Here is an 18,323-nt window from a genome sequence, read left to right on the forward strand (position 1 = left end):
AGATCATATATGAAAGTCACTAGTTTCTCCATTCTGAAAGCTGGGACGATAGATGCCTTCAAGTCTGTGAGTGCAAGAGCGAGGTGGGGATCAGTAAATATCAAGGATGTTGTTGTTCTGGGTTAAGCAAAGTAAAAAAATCAAGGGCATAACAGATCCAAGTCAACAAAAATTAATATGTGTACATCTTGCGTAGACTATCATCATTTATAAAAGAAATACAAAACAAAATATGCAAAAGTTGTACAATGGTTAAGTGCTCACATTTAAATGCTCAAGATGCAGAATGCTTATTTACAATAGTTTGGGTTTTTAAATTTATCATCTTGAAGCATCACACTAGCAAATGACATGAAAGATCACAAGAAATAACACTGCCCCCTGATCAAGTATACTCTAAGCATCAAAAAAGTCAAACAAGCTCATTGTGCATTTTCTTTTTTAGCATGAGACACAATAAAATGTCTAGAAAATCTATTGAACAGCATCAGTCCCAAATTCTCTCTGGTGTGCTAGTAAATCTAGACGATCGATGAACATCAAACATATCAAGAAAAACAGTACACAAGGCATCGACCTAATTTCAGCAAGCAAATTAACTCAATTTAAAGAGATAGATGACAGCTAAAAACTAACATTGAATCTATAAGGTTCAGTACAACAGAGTTGGGGCAGAGCCACTGTATAATACTGTATCGAGGCAGCAACCTAATTTCAGTAAGCAAATTAACTGAATTGAAAGAGATAAATCTTGTTTGCTTCTTGGCACCCCACACTCTACTCCACTACAGATGTACCAGAACTAATTTGCAATCAACTCTAAATAGTAAGTAGAGTAGATTTCAAAACTCTGGAACTAAACTAACCTAATTAATCACAACAAGGTGGCATGCATAGAAATCTGGAACTAAACTAAGAACTTCGAACTAAAAGAGGAGAAAAAAGGTTCAGGAATTAGTTGCTCCCCTGCTGACGCATTGGTTGTCGAGGTTGAGGAGGTTGTGTCCATGGCCGCACCATTGACCTGAGCTGCAACCCAGCATCCACCGCAGACCCGTCTTTGCGCTTGAAAGAGACGACCGCTTCAGACCCCTCCTAGCTCCCCTCCGACGGTGGTCTCCTCCTTGTTCATCCGCCTTGCTATGGCTTCAGGGTGGCAGGCCAGGCCGTCCCTTGTCACTGGGCATCATCGTCCACGGCCAGATCTAGCCACTCCATGGCGTCCAGGCAGGGGAGGAAGTGGCCATCCTGTCCATGGCGTCCCAGTGCTCGAGCAATGACGGGTCAGAGACTTAGAGGGGACGTGGTAAAGAAGATAAGGAAGGAGGGATCTGGCAAGGGAAGAGAGGGGATCTGACTCACCGGAGCAACGCTGGAGACACACCAGCTACGTGGTAGCCCAAACCCTAGTGGATCGAGAGGGTCGCGCGAAGAGGCAGCCCCGCTCGTCTGCGGGGACCAGCGCGGAGGTGGCCCTGGCCAGGGCGATGGCGGGGGTCGGGATGGACGAGGCCCGCGCCGGGCCCCGCTGGACTATCCCGTCGTCGTCGTCGGAGTAGAATGAGGAGGCGGCCTTGGATGAGGCGAGGAGGACGGCGAGCGGGGAGGAGGCCGCTATGCCCTGAGTGCGGCCGCGGCGGCGGACGTGGCGGCGGCGAGCGTGCGCGAGCTGGAGAGGATGGAGTGGCAGCGAGATTGCATCTCGGGGCGGCGACGATGGAGTGGGAGGGGATAGGGTTTGGGTGGTTGGGCTGCCCGAGGGGTGGGGGTTCTTTTTCTTTCTTTCTCTTTTTTTTGTTTAGATAAATAGGATGGATGGATGGATGAATGGATGCCATGTCATCAATCCATGACACAAACATTTAAACCAATGAGAACAAAGCTTATTTAATTGTGTTTTCTATTTGTTTCTCTTGTATTTTTTGCATAATTTGTTCAATATGAAAGGCATAATTTGTTCAAATTATATCATACTTTCCACAGGGGTGCATCTTGGAATGGAAAACAATGTTGCCTAAGGAAGTTTTCATTTTGTGTTGATAAAAAAATCATTTTCCATTTTTTGAGTGCCCAAAATGAGTTTTTTTTGTGAAGGACCTACCATATATCTGTTGAAAAATTGGACCAAATCATTTTGCTAAAATATTAGGACACATTTCATGCACAATTAACCAAATGGTTGGGTGTCAGAAGTTTTGATCCACCTCTCGTGAAAAAGACAAATTTCCGCTGATTCAGCTGGAAGCGGGTCAAATTTGAACTGCTTCTGCCTTATAGTTTGTTCTTTATTTTTTCCGAAAATCATTTCTAGGTACATAAGTATCTATTTAATCACAGAAACACCAAATTTTTTCCAATATTAAACCATTAGCTAGGAATGGTCATGCATGCCGTTTTGACCGCATTTTGAAACGGGCATGAAAAATTCAAAAAAAATCAAAAAAATAGAAAACCTTCGCATTGTGTCATTATATGTGGCCAAGTTAACAGGAAAAATAATAAACTTGTAATACGACAATTATTTTTAAAAAGTGTTCTCAGAAACGAGCTATCATGTGTGGAGATCAATGGCTTTCAAGCCAAATGATCAATCTTATGCCCACATTCATGGCATGGTTTGTTCAAATGATCTCATATTGTGCATAAGGGTGCATATTGGAATGACAAACAATGTTGCCTCGGGAAGTTCTCATTTTCTTTGGGCGAAAAAATCATTTTCCATTTTTCGAGTGCCCAAAATGAGTTTTTTTGTGAATGACCTACCATATATTTGTTGCAAATTTGGACCAAATCAATTTTCTAAAATGCTATGCCATATTTAATGCAGAATTGACCAAATGGCTGGGTGTCAAAAACTTTTATCCACCTCTCGTGAAAAAGACAAATTTCCGCCGATTCAGCTCGAAGCGGGTCAAATTTAAACTGTATCTGCCTCATAGTTTGCTCTTTATTTTTTCCAAAAAACATTTTTAGGTACAAAATTATCTATTTGATCAGAGAAACGCCAAAAAAATTTCAAGATTCAACCACTAGCCACGAACAGTCATGCATGCCGTTTTGACCGCATTTTCAAACGGGCATGAAAAAAAATGGAAAACCTTCGCATTTTGTCATTATATGTGGCCAAGTTATCAAGAAAAATAATAAAGTTGTAATGTGTGGAGATCAATGACTTTCAAGCCAAATGATCAATCTTATGCCCACATTCATGGCATGGTTTGTTCAAATGATTTCATATTATGCACAAGGGTACATATTGGAATGGCGAATAATGTTGCCTAGGGAAGTTTTCATTTTTCTTGGGCGAAAAAATCATTTCCATTTTCCGAGTGTCCAAAATGATTTTTTTTGTGAAGGACCTACCTTATATTTGTTACAAATTTGGACCAAATCAATTTTCTCAAATACTAGGCCATATTTAATGCAAAATTGACCAAATGGTTGGGTCTCGAAAGCTTTTATCCACCTCTCATGAAAAATACAATTTTTTGCCGAGAAAAAACAAAAATGGGTCGGCCCAGTTAGGGGTGCCCTTATGCATCGCGATGGCCCAGGTTGAATCGTGAGTGCACAAATTGGGTCCTCGGAGAGCTAATATTTGCCGCTGCAGGCGGCAAGTGGTGGAGCCTTTGCTAAAGGCAGAGCAAATGGGCCGGACCATGAGGAGGTGAACGAGCTCCAAACAAGTAAAAATAAAATGAAAATGTTAAGCGCGAGGGAGGCATCAAACTCACGACTTCCTCTCGCGAATGAGGGCTAGTAACTAAACGAGCTAGCGAGTTCTAGTGCTAAATATGAGGTGCCATAGTATAACTACAGAAACCTTTGAAAAATTTCGAAAAATATACACTGAAAATTTGTAATATCCATTGAATTTTTTTAATGTACGTTGAACAATTTAAATAATACTCGATGAACTTCTTTTAATATAAGATGAACATTTCTCAAAGAATATGAATGTACGTGTTGAACAATTTCCAAATAAGCATTGAATATTTAGTAAAAAATATGTTGATTTTTTTTAATATACAATTAACATTTTGTAGCACATGATGAACATTTTTATAACGCAAAGATGAAGTTTTTTTAGAATATATGATGAACATTTTTATTAAAACGACAAACATATTTGTAATATGTAGTGAACCTTTTGTATAATACACAATAAAAAAGAAGAAAATAGAAACAGAAAAGTAGAACCAAAAGAAACATAAAAGGGAAACTGAAAGGAAAAAAAGGAACCAAGACAGAAAAAAGAAAACTGGAACAAAGCAACTGAAAATTGAAAAAAACAGTCAAAAACCAAAAGCCGCAGAAGAAAAACGAAAAAAAGACACAAGAAAGAACGAAGGAAAAGCAGCATAGGAAAACTTGTATGTGGGCCGGCCCAAGTGGCGATCCCTTCAGCGAAGCCACAGCTCCTGGATGGCGGCGCACGTCAACTAGGATCCACCTCTTATTTCCTACATCTAAGGTGTGTGTGGTGTAGTGGTGTGGGGCTCCTACGAGGAGGACGAGGGCGTGGGTTCAAATCTTCACATATGCGTTTTATATTCATTTTTTAAATAATTTGACCCATTTTGCTGTTTTAATTAATTTGAGCGGCTCTTTCATTTGGGTCCCCTCCTCTAAGGTTCGTGGTGGGTCCTACCTGTCATGTTCGTGGTGGGATCTGCATGTCAGTTTGGTGGGCCTTAGGTCAATGTGTGGGTCCTATCCGTCAGTGGTACATTGAAACCTTAGTTTTATCCACACACGTAAGCCAAAATTGACACATGTGCGAAAATTCACACACAGACATGACACATAAGCAAAATTGATGAGGTGGCATCCAGTCATATCAATATATCCATGTTTACAACGTCATGACCATCCAGATTGGTCGCAACCAGTCAAAAATAAGGCCATCGACTATTGTTGTCTGCTCATGACCATTTTGTGTAAGGCAATAATGACTTTTTTGACTAAAATTGTCATTATTGTTTAGGATTTGGACCCTCTTAAAAAGCTTATGACCAATTGGTTCAAAATGGTCGTAGATTTACGACCAATGTATCCACGGTCAATAATAAAGATCACAAATTGACATATTTCTTGTAGTGGAGATAGGGGGGCACGCCCGGGGGGAGAGGGCACGCCCCCAGCCTCGTGGACAAGGTGTGGGCCCTCTGGTCTTGATTCTTTCGCCAGTATTTTTTATATTTTCCAAAAAGTCACTCCGTGGATTTTCAGGATATTCCGAGAACTTTTCTTTTCTACACATAAAACAACATCATGACAGTTCTGCTGAAAACAGCGTCAGTGCGGGTTAGTTTCATTCAAATCATGCAAGTTAGAGTCCAAAACAAGGGCAAAAGTGTTTGGAAAAGTAGATACGTTGGAGACGTATCACCTCGCACTTGCCGCGCCGCCGCCGCCGCAGCACCCGTGCCGCCGCACGCAGGCCGCCGCCACGTCTGACCTCGCTGCTGAAGCCGCCATCACCGGAGCCCCGCCGCCACCTCGTCGCCCTCACCTGAAGTCTCCGCCGTCGCCAAGTTCGTCGTCGTCGACCGCCGCCAGTAGCCACCCCCTCCCGATCTAATCTCAACCACCGGATCTCGATCCGACGGCTGAGAGCACGCCTCTGTTTTTTCGGTTTCGTTTATATAGCGAGTGTTCACTCGTTAGCCTCTGATAGTGAACGTTTTCGTTCTGTTAGGTTCTGTAGCGAACGTTCGTTCAATAGTTTTTGCAGGGGCTCGTGTATTTATTCGCTGGTGAGGCCTATTGTATTTATTCTCTCAATTATCAACTTGTGCACACATGAATGTGTTTGGACTCAACCACCAGTTGATATACCTTCCTTAATTGAGGGTTGAGTGATTGTAACCAAAAATAACTTCTTTTGCAAGGGCTTGCTCACTACAAGGACCAACTTGGAGCTCCTCTCTGCCCATGCAGGTCGGTAATGGTCTCTTTAGTTTTCAGAAGGATTTATGGTCTGTTTGATCTGACACATTTCTCAGTCATGCCTGAACTTACTGGTTTGGAATTTCATTAAACTAGGCAGTAGGCACTACGACGACAAGGCCGCCGGGGCAGCGCACGGGTTTTGGAACTACCTCTGTTTTCCCGTGCGAGAATGGTGGGTTGTTGTTTGTAAAATCTTGTTTTTTATTATCGTCTACAGTAGCACGTACAAATGAGTGAGATTCTTGTTTCTTGTCATGTTTAAGGGCTAGAGGTTTACTAGAGTGTTCAGTTCTTTTCTCGGGTTCTTATCATTGTCTGGCATATGTTCCTTTCTGTTGCGTACCAATTTCACATTAACTGTCGATAAAAATGATGATTTCATACGGGAGCAGAAATTGTTCACATGTACATCTTGTGATGTTAGTAACTAATCATATATATTGTTCATGGATACTTGTGTGCAAAGTGTAAGCCTTGTTTAAAATTTGATTTTTCCCTTCATAGAATAGAAGCAGTAGTCATGAGTGCAGCACGTTTCTTCTCTCCAAATATCTTCAAGTCTTGACATGAGTCGAGTTATCACTGGAATCTGGGGCATTAGTTTATTTTTATCTATGTTGAGTTACCATAAGCAGCACTTTATGTTGAATTCTGAAATCGGGTGCAGTAGTTAATTTTTTATCACCACAGGCCACAATATGTGACATAGTTCAAAAAAGTGCTAGGCGTTAATTGTGCGTTTTGCAACCACCCTGCGCTTTTCTGGCCAAAGCGCATGCTTATGCGTAGATTAAGCACAGTTATGTGCTAGGCGTTTTGCTATTGCCTAGAGCATAGGCGCACTTAAGCGCCCGCCTAGGCGCACCTTTTTTAACTATCAATGTTATATTCTTGATGATATCCCCTCGTACTAGATTAGTAAGATATTTTTATGATTCAGGGTAGCACTGGATGGTTAAAATCCCCCCTTATACATCTACGGAAGTGTAATGCTTAGAGAAAAGTTGAGCTATTTTGTGCGGAGACACGGAAGTTTTACTTCTTTTCCAGTCCAGGTCAGGGTAGTAGTAATACACGGTTCAAATATTTATAGAGTTATCTTTTAGATGAACAATATTCTCTTAGTTAAATTGTAAATACATTAAGGTGTTAGGACTGGACCACCATTATATGTCTTGTCCTATTTGCTGCTTACACCATTAAGTTGTGTGTAGAGTTGTCGTAGTATACATTGTTGTGCTCCTATGCTTTCTATGTATGCAGCCACTTGACCTTGTGTTGTTGGCAAAACCTATTTGCTACAGTGATCGATTAACAACCATACCCAAGTTGGCCAAATAAGCGATCCAGTGATGGAGTACTATTGGCAAGGAGCAACACTAATGTTTATGAAGGTGCAACCCAAGAGTTCAGCCCTTCGTTCACGAGTTTATTCCAGCGAGTCCGCCGTCCTGTGCTAGCGCTCACTCCGACTCTGGCATAGGTAAGCTACTGGTCGTCTCCTCTTCTCTGTTTCATGCTTTATGTGTCCACGTTAATTGAGCCGTGACAAATTATGTACTGGCAATCACGCCGTGGCAATTTATGTGCTTTTTGGCTGTGGTGATGGGCTATAATGGCAGCATCTGTGGTTATCGTGATTGTTATAATATTTATTGTCACCATTTTAGTGGATCTTCAAGCTTGTTTCAAGAATACTACTTTTGTCCTGGATACAACACAGAGCATAATAAACTGCTTGTAGAGAGACAACTGATCACAATTTTTCTGTAGTAGTCAGTGTTAGCTTGCATCGTAAGGTTTTGGAACATTTAATTTCGCACACTCATCCCTATCGTCTCTTGACTATTTTGTTCCTTCCGAAAAGCATCCTCCTTTGAAATCTGGCAAAGATGTATTAGCTAAACCATAGCCTGCTGTTTTGGTGTATGAAAAAGACGCATGTTTATGCATGGTTTCGATTCCATTCCATTGCTTATGCATATCGAAGACATTCTAGCTTCATTATCTGAAGGCCTTTTGAGCTCAATGTCTATGCCAAATCAAATATGTTCATATCCTCGCCTTGCGATCTCCTCGATGCTACCCTGGGAGACCATGCAAGGATCATGAAGACACTCCATCCCTTAATTTTTCTTTCATTCGTTGTCGATTTTTTCGTTCTTTGCCCAGCACTTGACAAATCTGAAGGATTTTATAGTTTTGCTAGTGTTGATAGATTCTTATTTTCCATGTCAGGTCAGGTTTAGTAGTGCATGGTTAAACAATTTAGAGAGAGCTAGTCTTTTTTGTAATGTTTAGGCCTATTGTATTTGATCTCTCTTGTGCATACATGAAGGTGTTAGGACTGAACCACCAGTTGATATACATTCCTTCATTGATGGTTGATTGATTGTAACCAAAAGATAACTTCTTTTGCAGGGGCTCGCTGACCACAAGGACAACCTTGGAGCGAGTTCGTCACATGTGCTGGCGCACACTCTGACTCTGGCATAGGTAAGCCACTGGTCCTCTCCTCTTCTCTGTTTCATGCTTTATGTGTCCACGTCAATCGAGCCGTAGTAAATTATGTACTGGCAATCACGCCATGGAAATTTATATGGTTTTTGGCTGTGGTGATGGTCTGTAATGCCAACATCTTTTGGTTATCATGACTCTGTAATAATTTTTACTATCACCATTTTAGTGGACCTAGCACTTTCTTTCTTGTCCTATAATTTGAGCTTATTACCTATGGTGTAGTTTGGTATTTGGTCTGCACCTTTCGTCCACTTCATCATCATCTTAATCTAAGCAGCACCCGTGTTTTAGTTATCATGAGGTGGTGTAGACTCCAACATGCTAAAATGGCATAGATGATGTATTTGGTTTGCTTGGATTGTTTGATATATAGTTCCATGGTCACATGCATAGAAAGTTCATTTCCTAATGATGCTACAAGTTTCCTGACATGGTCAAATTAATTTGATTCTAGTTAAGTATAACATGTTTTTTGCGTGGTTTTCACTGGTTTTCACCGAATGTTGGTTTTCGTATGATATTCTGCCCCTGTGATAATGTTCCTACTATTGGGTATAGTGTGTTGTCTTTAGAACATGAATGTGATGCTTGAATTCCTGATACCGGAAAACAATTGATGCTTGTTATCTGTCTATATGTGCTGTTGTCTTTCTATGTGCCACTGTCCTTGTGTTTTCGGAAAAAACACGAAGGGTAACGAAATCGCTTGTGATGTCACTGTAGATGGTCTACGGCTGGAGCATTAGTTTTATCTAGCCAATGGTTGTTGATGGTGTCTTTGACACCATAGCAGTGACACGGCTATGTTAGCCATTCATAAAGTGTGTATATGTTGGTTGTGTGCATCTAAACTGCTATTTTTATCATTCATTAAATTCAGATTCTACTTATAGATGTAGACTGTTTTTCTGTACTGTGATATTCTAGCCTACATATTGAACAAAACATTGTTAGGTATCCCTTAATCATGGAAGAAATTAGTTTCCAGTTGCTACCGTCTACTAGATGATATTTGATATTTAGTCCTTTTCACCAAGGCATGCGTAAGTTTAGTTTTTGTGCGATGTGTAGTTGATATTTGTCTTCTCCTGCTATATGAGCAGGCTGGTCCTAGTGGCACGCCCTCGCATGCACGTGGACCTTTGACTTTTGCCGGTGCAACCTGGTAATTATCGTCGCAGTCTCCTGCGGAAGTTTCTGGGCCCTGGCCTTGGCGTCATGCGAGTGCGTGGTTGAAGGCTTGGTTTGGTGCATGTTACCTCGTCTGGATGGGCCTTCAGCCATGCGATGGCGCTACTGATGGTGGTGTCCGGCCTTGGCTACAAGCATAATGGTAAATTCCTAACTTTCCCAAGTCCCCCCTCTACCCACTTGCTCTGGGAGCCTTCGAACTATGGCCGTGTGTGCCTGGCCATCTTGCGGGGGCCGATCCCACGATTTTGACCTGTCATGCTTTTCATTACTGTTTTTACTTGTGTAATTGGATTGGAAGCATGCACCTTACTCGGCTAATGGGTAACTTGATGGCATGGTCATTGTGGGTCATCTACTGGATGCCTCTAGTTAGTTGCATCACATATTTTAAATTGATGCACCACCCCTTTTCGTAAATTTGTTGATGGCTTATTCTTGCAAGCACCAAAAATTGATAAGACACATATGTTATTCTGCTCTTCTCTATGTAGTTGCTCCTCTGCCGGTTTTTATGCAAGCTAACTCTTGTTGAACTATCAGTTAGCATTTGTAGAGAATTAAAACAATGATGTAATGTCATCTTTCATGATAAAATCTTGTGAAATTCAGAACATCCATACCTATCTATGGGATTTGAGACTTTAGTTGTCTAACTCATTTTAGGAGAATTATTACCATTTTGTGACCATTGTCCACTGCCACTACATATGTTTGGCTAATTATTAGTATAAGGAATTGCTTTTGGAACTGAACTTTTAACTTATTAGATAAAGCTATCACGTGTTCATCATTTGGTTTCAGCTTTGGAGTTCCATAAGCTTGATCGTACCAAAATAGGTGAGGTAAAATAGATGCTCACTAGTTAGACTTAACTATGTATAAGAGACACCCATTTTGCTATACGCAACCCATTTCGTCCATAATCTTAAAGTAAGCAGCATGATCTTTCAATTATCATGAGGCGGTATATACTCCAACATGCTAAAATGGCATGGATGATGTGTTTGACATCACTATATTGACTTGTGACATATATTGCATATGCTAGACAACTCCTGGTCAAACCTGTAGAAGTCTGCTATAGCACCCATACTTTAGTTTTTAATTCTCTATTTGATTTGTCCTTTACTTATGGGTTGAGGCCACTGGTTAATCATGTTCTCTCTCTCTTTCTCTCTCGCCAGACAATGATCTAGACCCGCAACCACCGGGAGTTTGATCTTGCAGAGGGCGAGAAGACCGATGGATGGATGGAGCTTGGTCGTAATTTGGTTGCTCCTGCTGAGTCTGATAGAGTTCTGGTGGTATGGAGTGCTGCCTGATGGGCTTTTGTTTTGTTGGGTGCATGTTGGTAGCTCCTTTTGTATTCAACACAAGGAAGGGCAGCTTGATGAGATGTGACCATTCAAACTTGCTAGGATGATGCTATGTAATGGGTTAAGATTCATAAATTGAATTTTGGAATGAGCAGGACAACTCCATTCTATGTTTCATAGCTTTTTGTACAGCCATTGTGCAGGCGATTCTAACCAATGTGTTATGCTGCCGAAATTTCTAGCGAAAAAGTGGCCACGACTTGTCAAAAACTAGGTGAGGAGCGCGTCCACGAGCGGGAAGGTGGCGGGCCCGGCGGGGAGGCGGAAGGTGTGGGAGTCCGGATGTCAGAGGGGGAGGAGCGCGGATAGGGCATGGCGGTCGGGGATGACGGCGGCCATGGAGGCGGCGACGGTGTCGGAGATGGCGGCGGAGCGGAGGATGAGCGCGAACCCGGGGTCGGAGAGGGCCGCAGTGACCCAGGCAGACCAGCGCGTGCAAGGTGAGAGGTGGCGGAAGGAGAGCGGTGGGACGGGTCGGGACAGGGAGGAGGGGCTGCCGGGCTGCAGGGTTGGGGCGTGTGGGGGGGTGATGGGGAGGAAGGAGGGGCCTTGGACGCCGCCATGGCGACGGTCGCAACCATCGGGTGCGGGCATCCTATGGCAGCATGTAAGGTTTCTTTTCGCTGCCGGCACCCCGGCGGCGGAGGTGTGAGGGGGGCGGGGAAATCTTGAGGTTCGCTCGGGGGTTTTGGCCCAACAAAACAACTCATGCATATTTCAAAACTTAATCCAAATTAGTCTACAAATAATTTTGCAGGAGAGACTTCCGATATACTGCATTCATCAGATATCACACGTAACGATAACTATAAGCACTAGAGCGACTCGAAGGTGCGCCGCGCCCCTCCATCACCGCAGCCGAGGCAAATCTTGTATAGTAAACAGTCGAGAAATCATTGTGCTAAGCCCTAAAGGACCAACGCTCTAGAACTTGCAAACGCCATTGATGAAGAGAAGCGTAAATCAAAAGGATCCAATCTGAAGACACAAAGAAACATATGAACGAAGGTCGGATCCACACAAATCCATCGAATAAACATCGACTGAATCTTGCGAGATCTGTCGTAAACACACCCCATACGCCCTCCGACGACGCGATATGCGCCATCAAGAAGAGGGCTAGGCGAGGAGTACCTTGTTCCATCTTTAGAGAGTCGTCACCGCCTCGCCTTTCTAGACAGAACACAAACCCTAATGGAACTATAAAAGAAAAACTAAAAAAAAGCCCTCCCACCGGTAAGGATCGGTATCCACTGCGCCTCATAACTCTAAGACCATAGGAGACGAGACAAAATCGGCGACAACGATGGCACCCCCGAGAAGCAGGAAAACCCTAGACACCTATGAGCCTTTCTTTCTTTTTCGCGAAGAAAATAGTCTCAAAGCTTAATTCGTGGATGTGTTTGTTCGGATATGATGAAGTGTTACTTATGATCAGATTATTCATTAAATTCAATTGAATCTTTTGAGGTTTTCATGATGTATAATTAAATAGCTTTGTACGATCTCCGATCTATCTATCTACTTTGGCCAAGTTTGATGGGCTTTTCTTCAAAGGGAGTTTTGCACTGTAGTGGGTTCTAATCTTGTGGTGCTTTATATTCGAGTGACAATAAGGGATATGACACATATCGTATTGTGTCCGCCAAGGATAAAACAACGATTTCTCATCATATTGATTGATGTTATATTGTCACCATTATGTTATCATGCTTATTGCAATGCTTGGTTTATTGTAAACTTAATACTTCGAGAGCATGCTGAATAGCGGTCTTTGGGTGGACTTTATTCCATGTTCATGGATCCGTCGTGGCCTCGTCTTTCTATGCAGGACACAGACTCTAATCAACCTAAAAAAGAGCTAAAAACATAGTAGGACCCCACCCGCCAGCAAGGGGTGAGATACACCGTGTCTCCGTGTCCCTAAGACCACCGGAGACGAGGCATATCGGCGGCTGGCTCCCACTGGAGTCAGAGAAATCCTAGTTTCATGGGAAGTCACGAGAGAGGCCAAGGGTATGATGCTCTTGACAGTAGCCGTTAGTCAATTTTCTTCTTCCTAATGAAAAGTCATAGCTAGACGCTACTGTTGTCAGTACTTGTTGGTCAATTCTCTTCTTATTGAAAAGTCAGAGCTCCAGCCGGTTGCTAAAAAAAATATGGACACAGAAATTTTGGTCAACTTGAGGGTTTTAACCTGGGGAATCATGCCTAGTAAATTGAAGAACTGCAGAGCGTGTCAGTAGTATGTATGTGACGCTGCACCCGAACTAGGTCCAGCGCTCCCTTCTCGTTGAGCTTGTTGCTCTGCTGGTGTTCCATGTAGTCCCTGTACTTGACCCCCCTGAACTCTAGGCCCAGGGGTGGCACGGCCAGCTCCGGCCCCGGCTCGACGACGGCGTCGAGGCACGGCCCGAGCAGGCTCACGCACGACATCCTCGCCTGCGCGCGGTCGACCAGTGCACGGTGGAGCACACCCTTGTACCTTCCATTGCTCACGATCTGCATATACACACGAACCAGCACAGCAGGTTCAGATTTTTCTTGTCGTCTATAGATATTAGATCACAAGAGACAAGAGTCGATCGGTTGGTCACCTCCAGCTGATCGCCGGCGATGACGAAGAATGAGCCGGGGAGGGGCTTTGCGAGGAGCCACCGGCCGTGGTGCTTGACCTGGAGGCCATCGACGCCATTCTGGAAGAGCAGGGTGAGGAGGCCGTGGTCGGAGTGAGCCGGCAGCCCGATCGCCCCGTCGTCGTCGTCCGAGTCAGCAGCGCACGGCGGGTAGTGGTTGCCGACGAGGATCTGGAAGCAGGACCCCAGGTCGAGGCGCTCAGCGATGCGGCCGACGTGGAGCCCCAGGCTCTCGGAGATGGCCGCCGTGAGCTCCAGCAGCAGGCCCCTCGTGCGCGCCGCGTACTCCGCGGCCACGCCCCGCAGGCTGTCGGGCTTGGCGGGGCAGTGGAGCTCAGGGTGCGCGAACATCTTCACGTAGTCCCGCCAGTACCTGGCGCCGTCGACGGCGGAGTTGAAGCCCGTGCCGACGCGCACGGGGTCCATGGGGCCGGCGTCCATGTGCTCCTGCTTCTGCTCTGGCGGTAGGCTGAACAGCTCACTGCACGCATCCATTAGCGCGCTCTGGAGAGCCTCGGGCACCCCATGGTTGGTCACCTTCATCATGGATTTGTCATTTTATCCAGACTTGAGGATCGATCTATGTACGTTTAGCGTTTGAGTAGTAATAGTATAATCGTACCATGAAGAAGCCCCAGTCTTGGCACGCCCGGCCGAGGTGCTGGACCGCCTGCGACCGTTCCCCAGCGTCGCCGTTGACGAGGACGGCCAAGTCGACGACGGGGATGGCGTCCTCACTGCACGTCCCGCTCGGTTGGCCAGGGGAGCTCGGAGGAGAGGCCATGTGCCGCGGAGGCGTAGCAGAGGAAAGATCTGTGGTGGTTTGCCGTGGCTTAATTTGCTGGCACACAGTCTGTACGTCGTCCATGCATGGTTCCGTGCTGGACATGCCAAGTTTTAGCTGGTTTTAATTGGCTCTTCTCCAGATATTTTCGAGTGAAGACAAGCACGTACAACTCTTTCCACGCCGAGATAGATAGCAATATAGCATACGGTACACGTTAATGTCATTGCGACATTGATGGTTCTGGACTTCCAGGGACTTGATGTCACATTCCTCAAAAGAAATTCATCTAGTATATATCTACGCGCACAGTGGCGGAGCTTTGTGGAGAGCAACCTGGGGCATTGCCCCCCCTAACCCATGAGAAAGTTAGCAAATACTCCCTCCGTTCGGAATTACTTGTCTCGGAAATGGATGTATCTAGAACTAGTCTCGAAAATGGATGTATCTAGAACTAAAATACATCTAGATACATCCATTTTGGCGACAAGTAATTCCGAACGGAGGGAGTATCCCCTAGTATTCAGCTCATATGTCGAGTTAAAATCAGCCTAATAGCATGTTTCTTGCCCCTCCAGCCCATTTGTCCCTCCATAAATTCGGCCCAAGCCCCTGCACGCGCACACTAGCTATGGCGAGTATCCAAACAACTGGAGTATATAGCCTGGCAACAGATTCTGAATAATTGCAAGGAATCAAACAGTACATCCACATTAATTTGGTGTCGATTTGGATCTCCTTCCGGTCCATAAAAGAGAAGCGAGGCTGCAAGCAAGCAGCTCATCCGAGATGAATAGGTCGTACGTACCATAGGATGCACTTCCACAACTTCCGCATGGTAGGCTTCAGAGGCATCGGGAGCTCCTGCATTACATTATGATAGTACCGTTCTGGCGAAGCCACTTCATGACTAATCCCTATACTCTAAAGACATGGTGATGTCCCGATTACAGACATGCAAAGACAATATGCCAATGGCTTCCTGGCATTAAGCACCAAAACGACTTGCATGTCAATAGAAGTTAGAAGCTCTTGCCTCAACAGTTGGATAGGCGACGAAATATGGAGCCAAAAGGTTCTGAGATGAAGTGGATCCTAGAGACATATGCTTGTATGATGTTTCTGACGATGATGGACCAACTAATTAAGGTAGAGTAAGAAATGTTATTTTAGGGACTCGTACGATGATTCCCAAGAGACATGTTCAGAATTTTCACTCGGTCAGTTGATGAATTGCTGAGGTAAGGATCCTAGTCACCCCCAAGAGGAACAATCATTAGCTCTGTTCCTCCTAATGTGTCTAGATTGTTTTTTTGTAAAAACTATGTAATCCTTTGCAAGTTACCTACTTTATTAGTAGTATCTCTTTGGCTATGTGATTTTTTTTAATTTGCAGGTGGTTTGGCTATGTGATTTTGATATTCATTTCAACGGCACACCGATATGGAGCATATGATGGTTGGCCGCATGTTCCTAGGGTATTTTGGGCATACGGTGCTTAACGTATCCCGCGCCATATGCGTCGTGCCCATATAGGTAGAGCCGAGCACATGGCTCGAGCCGATCCCCCTTCCGTCGCGCGAAAAAAGACCCACGACCTAGCGTTGATCATGCGGCCCATTCCAATGTCGCCCCGTCCGGCCGATCGCCGCCCTTCCCCGCCGATCGCCGCCTTTCCCGCGATCATGGCGCACGGGGTCCATCGGGCCGACATCCATGTGCACCTGCTTCTGCTCCGGCGGTAGGGTGAGCAGCTTCTTGCACGCGTCCATCATCGCCCTCCAGAGAGCCTCGGGCACCCCATGGTTGGTCACCTTCATCATGGGTTTATCCAGACTTGAGAATCGATCTATAGATGTTTAGCGTTTGGGTCGTACGTAAGTAATAGCAATCGTACCAGGAAGAAGCCCCAGTCTTGGCACGCCTGGCCGAGGTGCCGGACCGCCTGCGACCGTTCGCCGGTGTCGCCGTTGTGGAGGACGGCGAAAACGACGACGGGGATGCCGTCCTCACTGCACGGTCCGCTCGATTGGCCAGGGGAGCGAGGAGGAGAGGCCATGATTGTGCCGTGGAGGCATAGCAGAGGAAAGATCTGTGGCGGTCATGCGCAGGTGGTTGACGTGGCTTAATTTGCCGGTCCACTGTCTGTACGTCGTACAATGGTTCCGTGCTGGACATGCAAGTCCAGCTCGTTTGGCTCTTCCTCAAGATATTTTTCGGGTGCGATCATGTCTGGCTATCGGTTAGCGCCACTGTTCACGGCACTTGTGATGTGAGTGAAGACGAAAGCAAACGTACAGGTTATATTAATGTCATTGCGCCATTGATTGTTCTGGAGTTCCAGGAACTTGATGTCACCCTCCTTAAAGAAATTCATGCACTACGTAGTATATATCCATGCGCACACTATCTACGGTGAGTTTCAAAACAACTGAAGTAATTGCAAGGAATCAAATTGTGGATCCCAATTGATTTGATGTTGGTTTGGATCTCTTTTTAATCCATATAAGAGAAGCGAGGCCGGTGAAATATCTAGATGGCTGCACTGCAAGCAAGCGGCTCAGAGACGAATAGTTCGTATGATAGGATGCACTCCTATAACTTTGGCATGGTAGGCTTAAGAGGCATCGGGAGCTTAGGCATCACAATATCAAAGCAATATGGAACGTGAGAGACGCTTGTGTCTTCCGCCGTAAGAGTACACCATCGCCAATCCTTCGAAATGCAATCGTTGACGAGGCTAAGTTTTGGGTTACCACCGATGAAAAACAACTAGGGCTTATTGTATTGTGCGAGTAGTTGGCATGCCTTTCTTTTTTTTTTCATTGAGGGCTTTGTAACAATCCTTATTTAACGAATGAGGCAAATCTTTTACGTGCGTTTTGAAAAATAATAATATCAAAGCAATATTTTCACCCAGCCACTTCATGATTAATCCCTATACTCTATAGATATAGTGATGTACAGTATCAATTACAACATGTAAGGGTATCTTTAACAGCAACCCGCAAAAAATCTTCCGCATCCGTCCGCGGGCAGGAGGACCAGTCTGCGGACATGGATGCGGGAGGCAGCCATCCAACGCTAACCGCATATATTTCAAACTATTTTTCAACAAACCGAATGAAATTCATGCAAACACGGGCGGATTTCGTACGAACATTACAGATTTCATACAAACATGACGGATTTAACTACAATTAGAACAAAAAAAGACCCGCCCTAAACCTATCCTACGGCGGTGGCGCCCAGCGTCCAAACCCGTGTCGTCCTCCTTCTACCATCTTCATGAACACTGGCGATAAGACTGATAAAGTGAAGATACGGTCTTCGTGCGATGAAGTGAAGCCCGTACTGACGCAGACGGGGTCCATTGGGGCGGCGTCCATGTGCTCCTGGTTCTGCTCTGGCGGTAGGCTGAACAGCTCCTTGCAAGCGTCCATCATCGCGCTCTGGAGAGCCTCGGGCACCCCATGGTTGATCACCTTCATCATGGATCTTATATTTATTATCCAGACTTGAGAATCGATCTATACGTGTTTAGCGTTTGGGTCGTACGTACAATGAAGAAGCCCCAGTCTTGGCATGCCCGGCCGAGGTGCCGGATCGCCTGCGACCGTTCCCCGGCTTCGTCGTTGAGGAAGACAGCCTAGTCGATGATGGGGATGCCGTCCTCACTGCACGCTCCATTGGGTTGGCCAGGGGAGCTAGGAGGAGTGTAGAAGATTAAGCAACTCACGATATATTGATCGGGTGCAATACGCACGTATATATAAGTACAAAGAGTAGCCACGTCCTCAATTATACATGGAAGGAGGAGGGCTTGTTGTACAAGAAATACACATATGTATCTACATC

General features: G+C 44.9%; 2 protein-coding genes across 2 annotated transcripts; both read right to left on the reverse strand.

Annotated features, from left to right (window-relative positions):
* Positions 1 to 13,064: 13,064 nt before the first annotated feature.
* Positions 13,065 to 14,595, reverse strand: LOC123110400 (2-oxoglutarate-dependent dioxygenase 19). Its single transcript, XM_044530900.1, has 3 exons — positions 14,304 to 14,595; positions 13,643 to 14,218; positions 13,065 to 13,547 (listed from the first exon to the last, which is right to left on the reverse strand). The coding sequence occupies exons 1-3, from the start codon at positions 14,568 to 14,570 to the stop codon at positions 13,257 to 13,259; spliced, it is 1,134 nt and encodes a 377-aa protein (XP_044386835.1). The 5' UTR covers positions 14,571 to 14,595; the 3' UTR covers positions 13,065 to 13,256.
* Positions 14,596 to 14,826: 231 nt separating this feature from the next.
* Positions 14,827 to 16,702, reverse strand: LOC123110401 (2-oxoglutarate-dependent dioxygenase 19). The gene is made up of 2 exons (XM_044530901.1): positions 16,363 to 16,702; positions 14,827 to 16,279 (listed from the first exon to the last, which is right to left on the reverse strand). The coding sequence occupies exons 1-2, from the start codon at positions 16,522 to 16,524 to the stop codon at positions 16,064 to 16,066; spliced, it is 378 nt and encodes a 125-aa protein (XP_044386836.1). The 5' UTR covers positions 16,525 to 16,702; the 3' UTR covers positions 14,827 to 16,063.
* Positions 16,703 to 18,323: the final 1,621 nt, after the last annotated feature.

Source organism: Triticum aestivum, chromosome 5B (assembly GCF_018294505.1).
Source record: "Triticum aestivum cultivar Chinese Spring chromosome 5B, IWGSC CS RefSeq v2.1, whole genome shotgun sequence".
NCBI lineage: Eukaryota > Viridiplantae > Streptophyta > Magnoliopsida > Poales > Poaceae > Triticum > Triticum aestivum.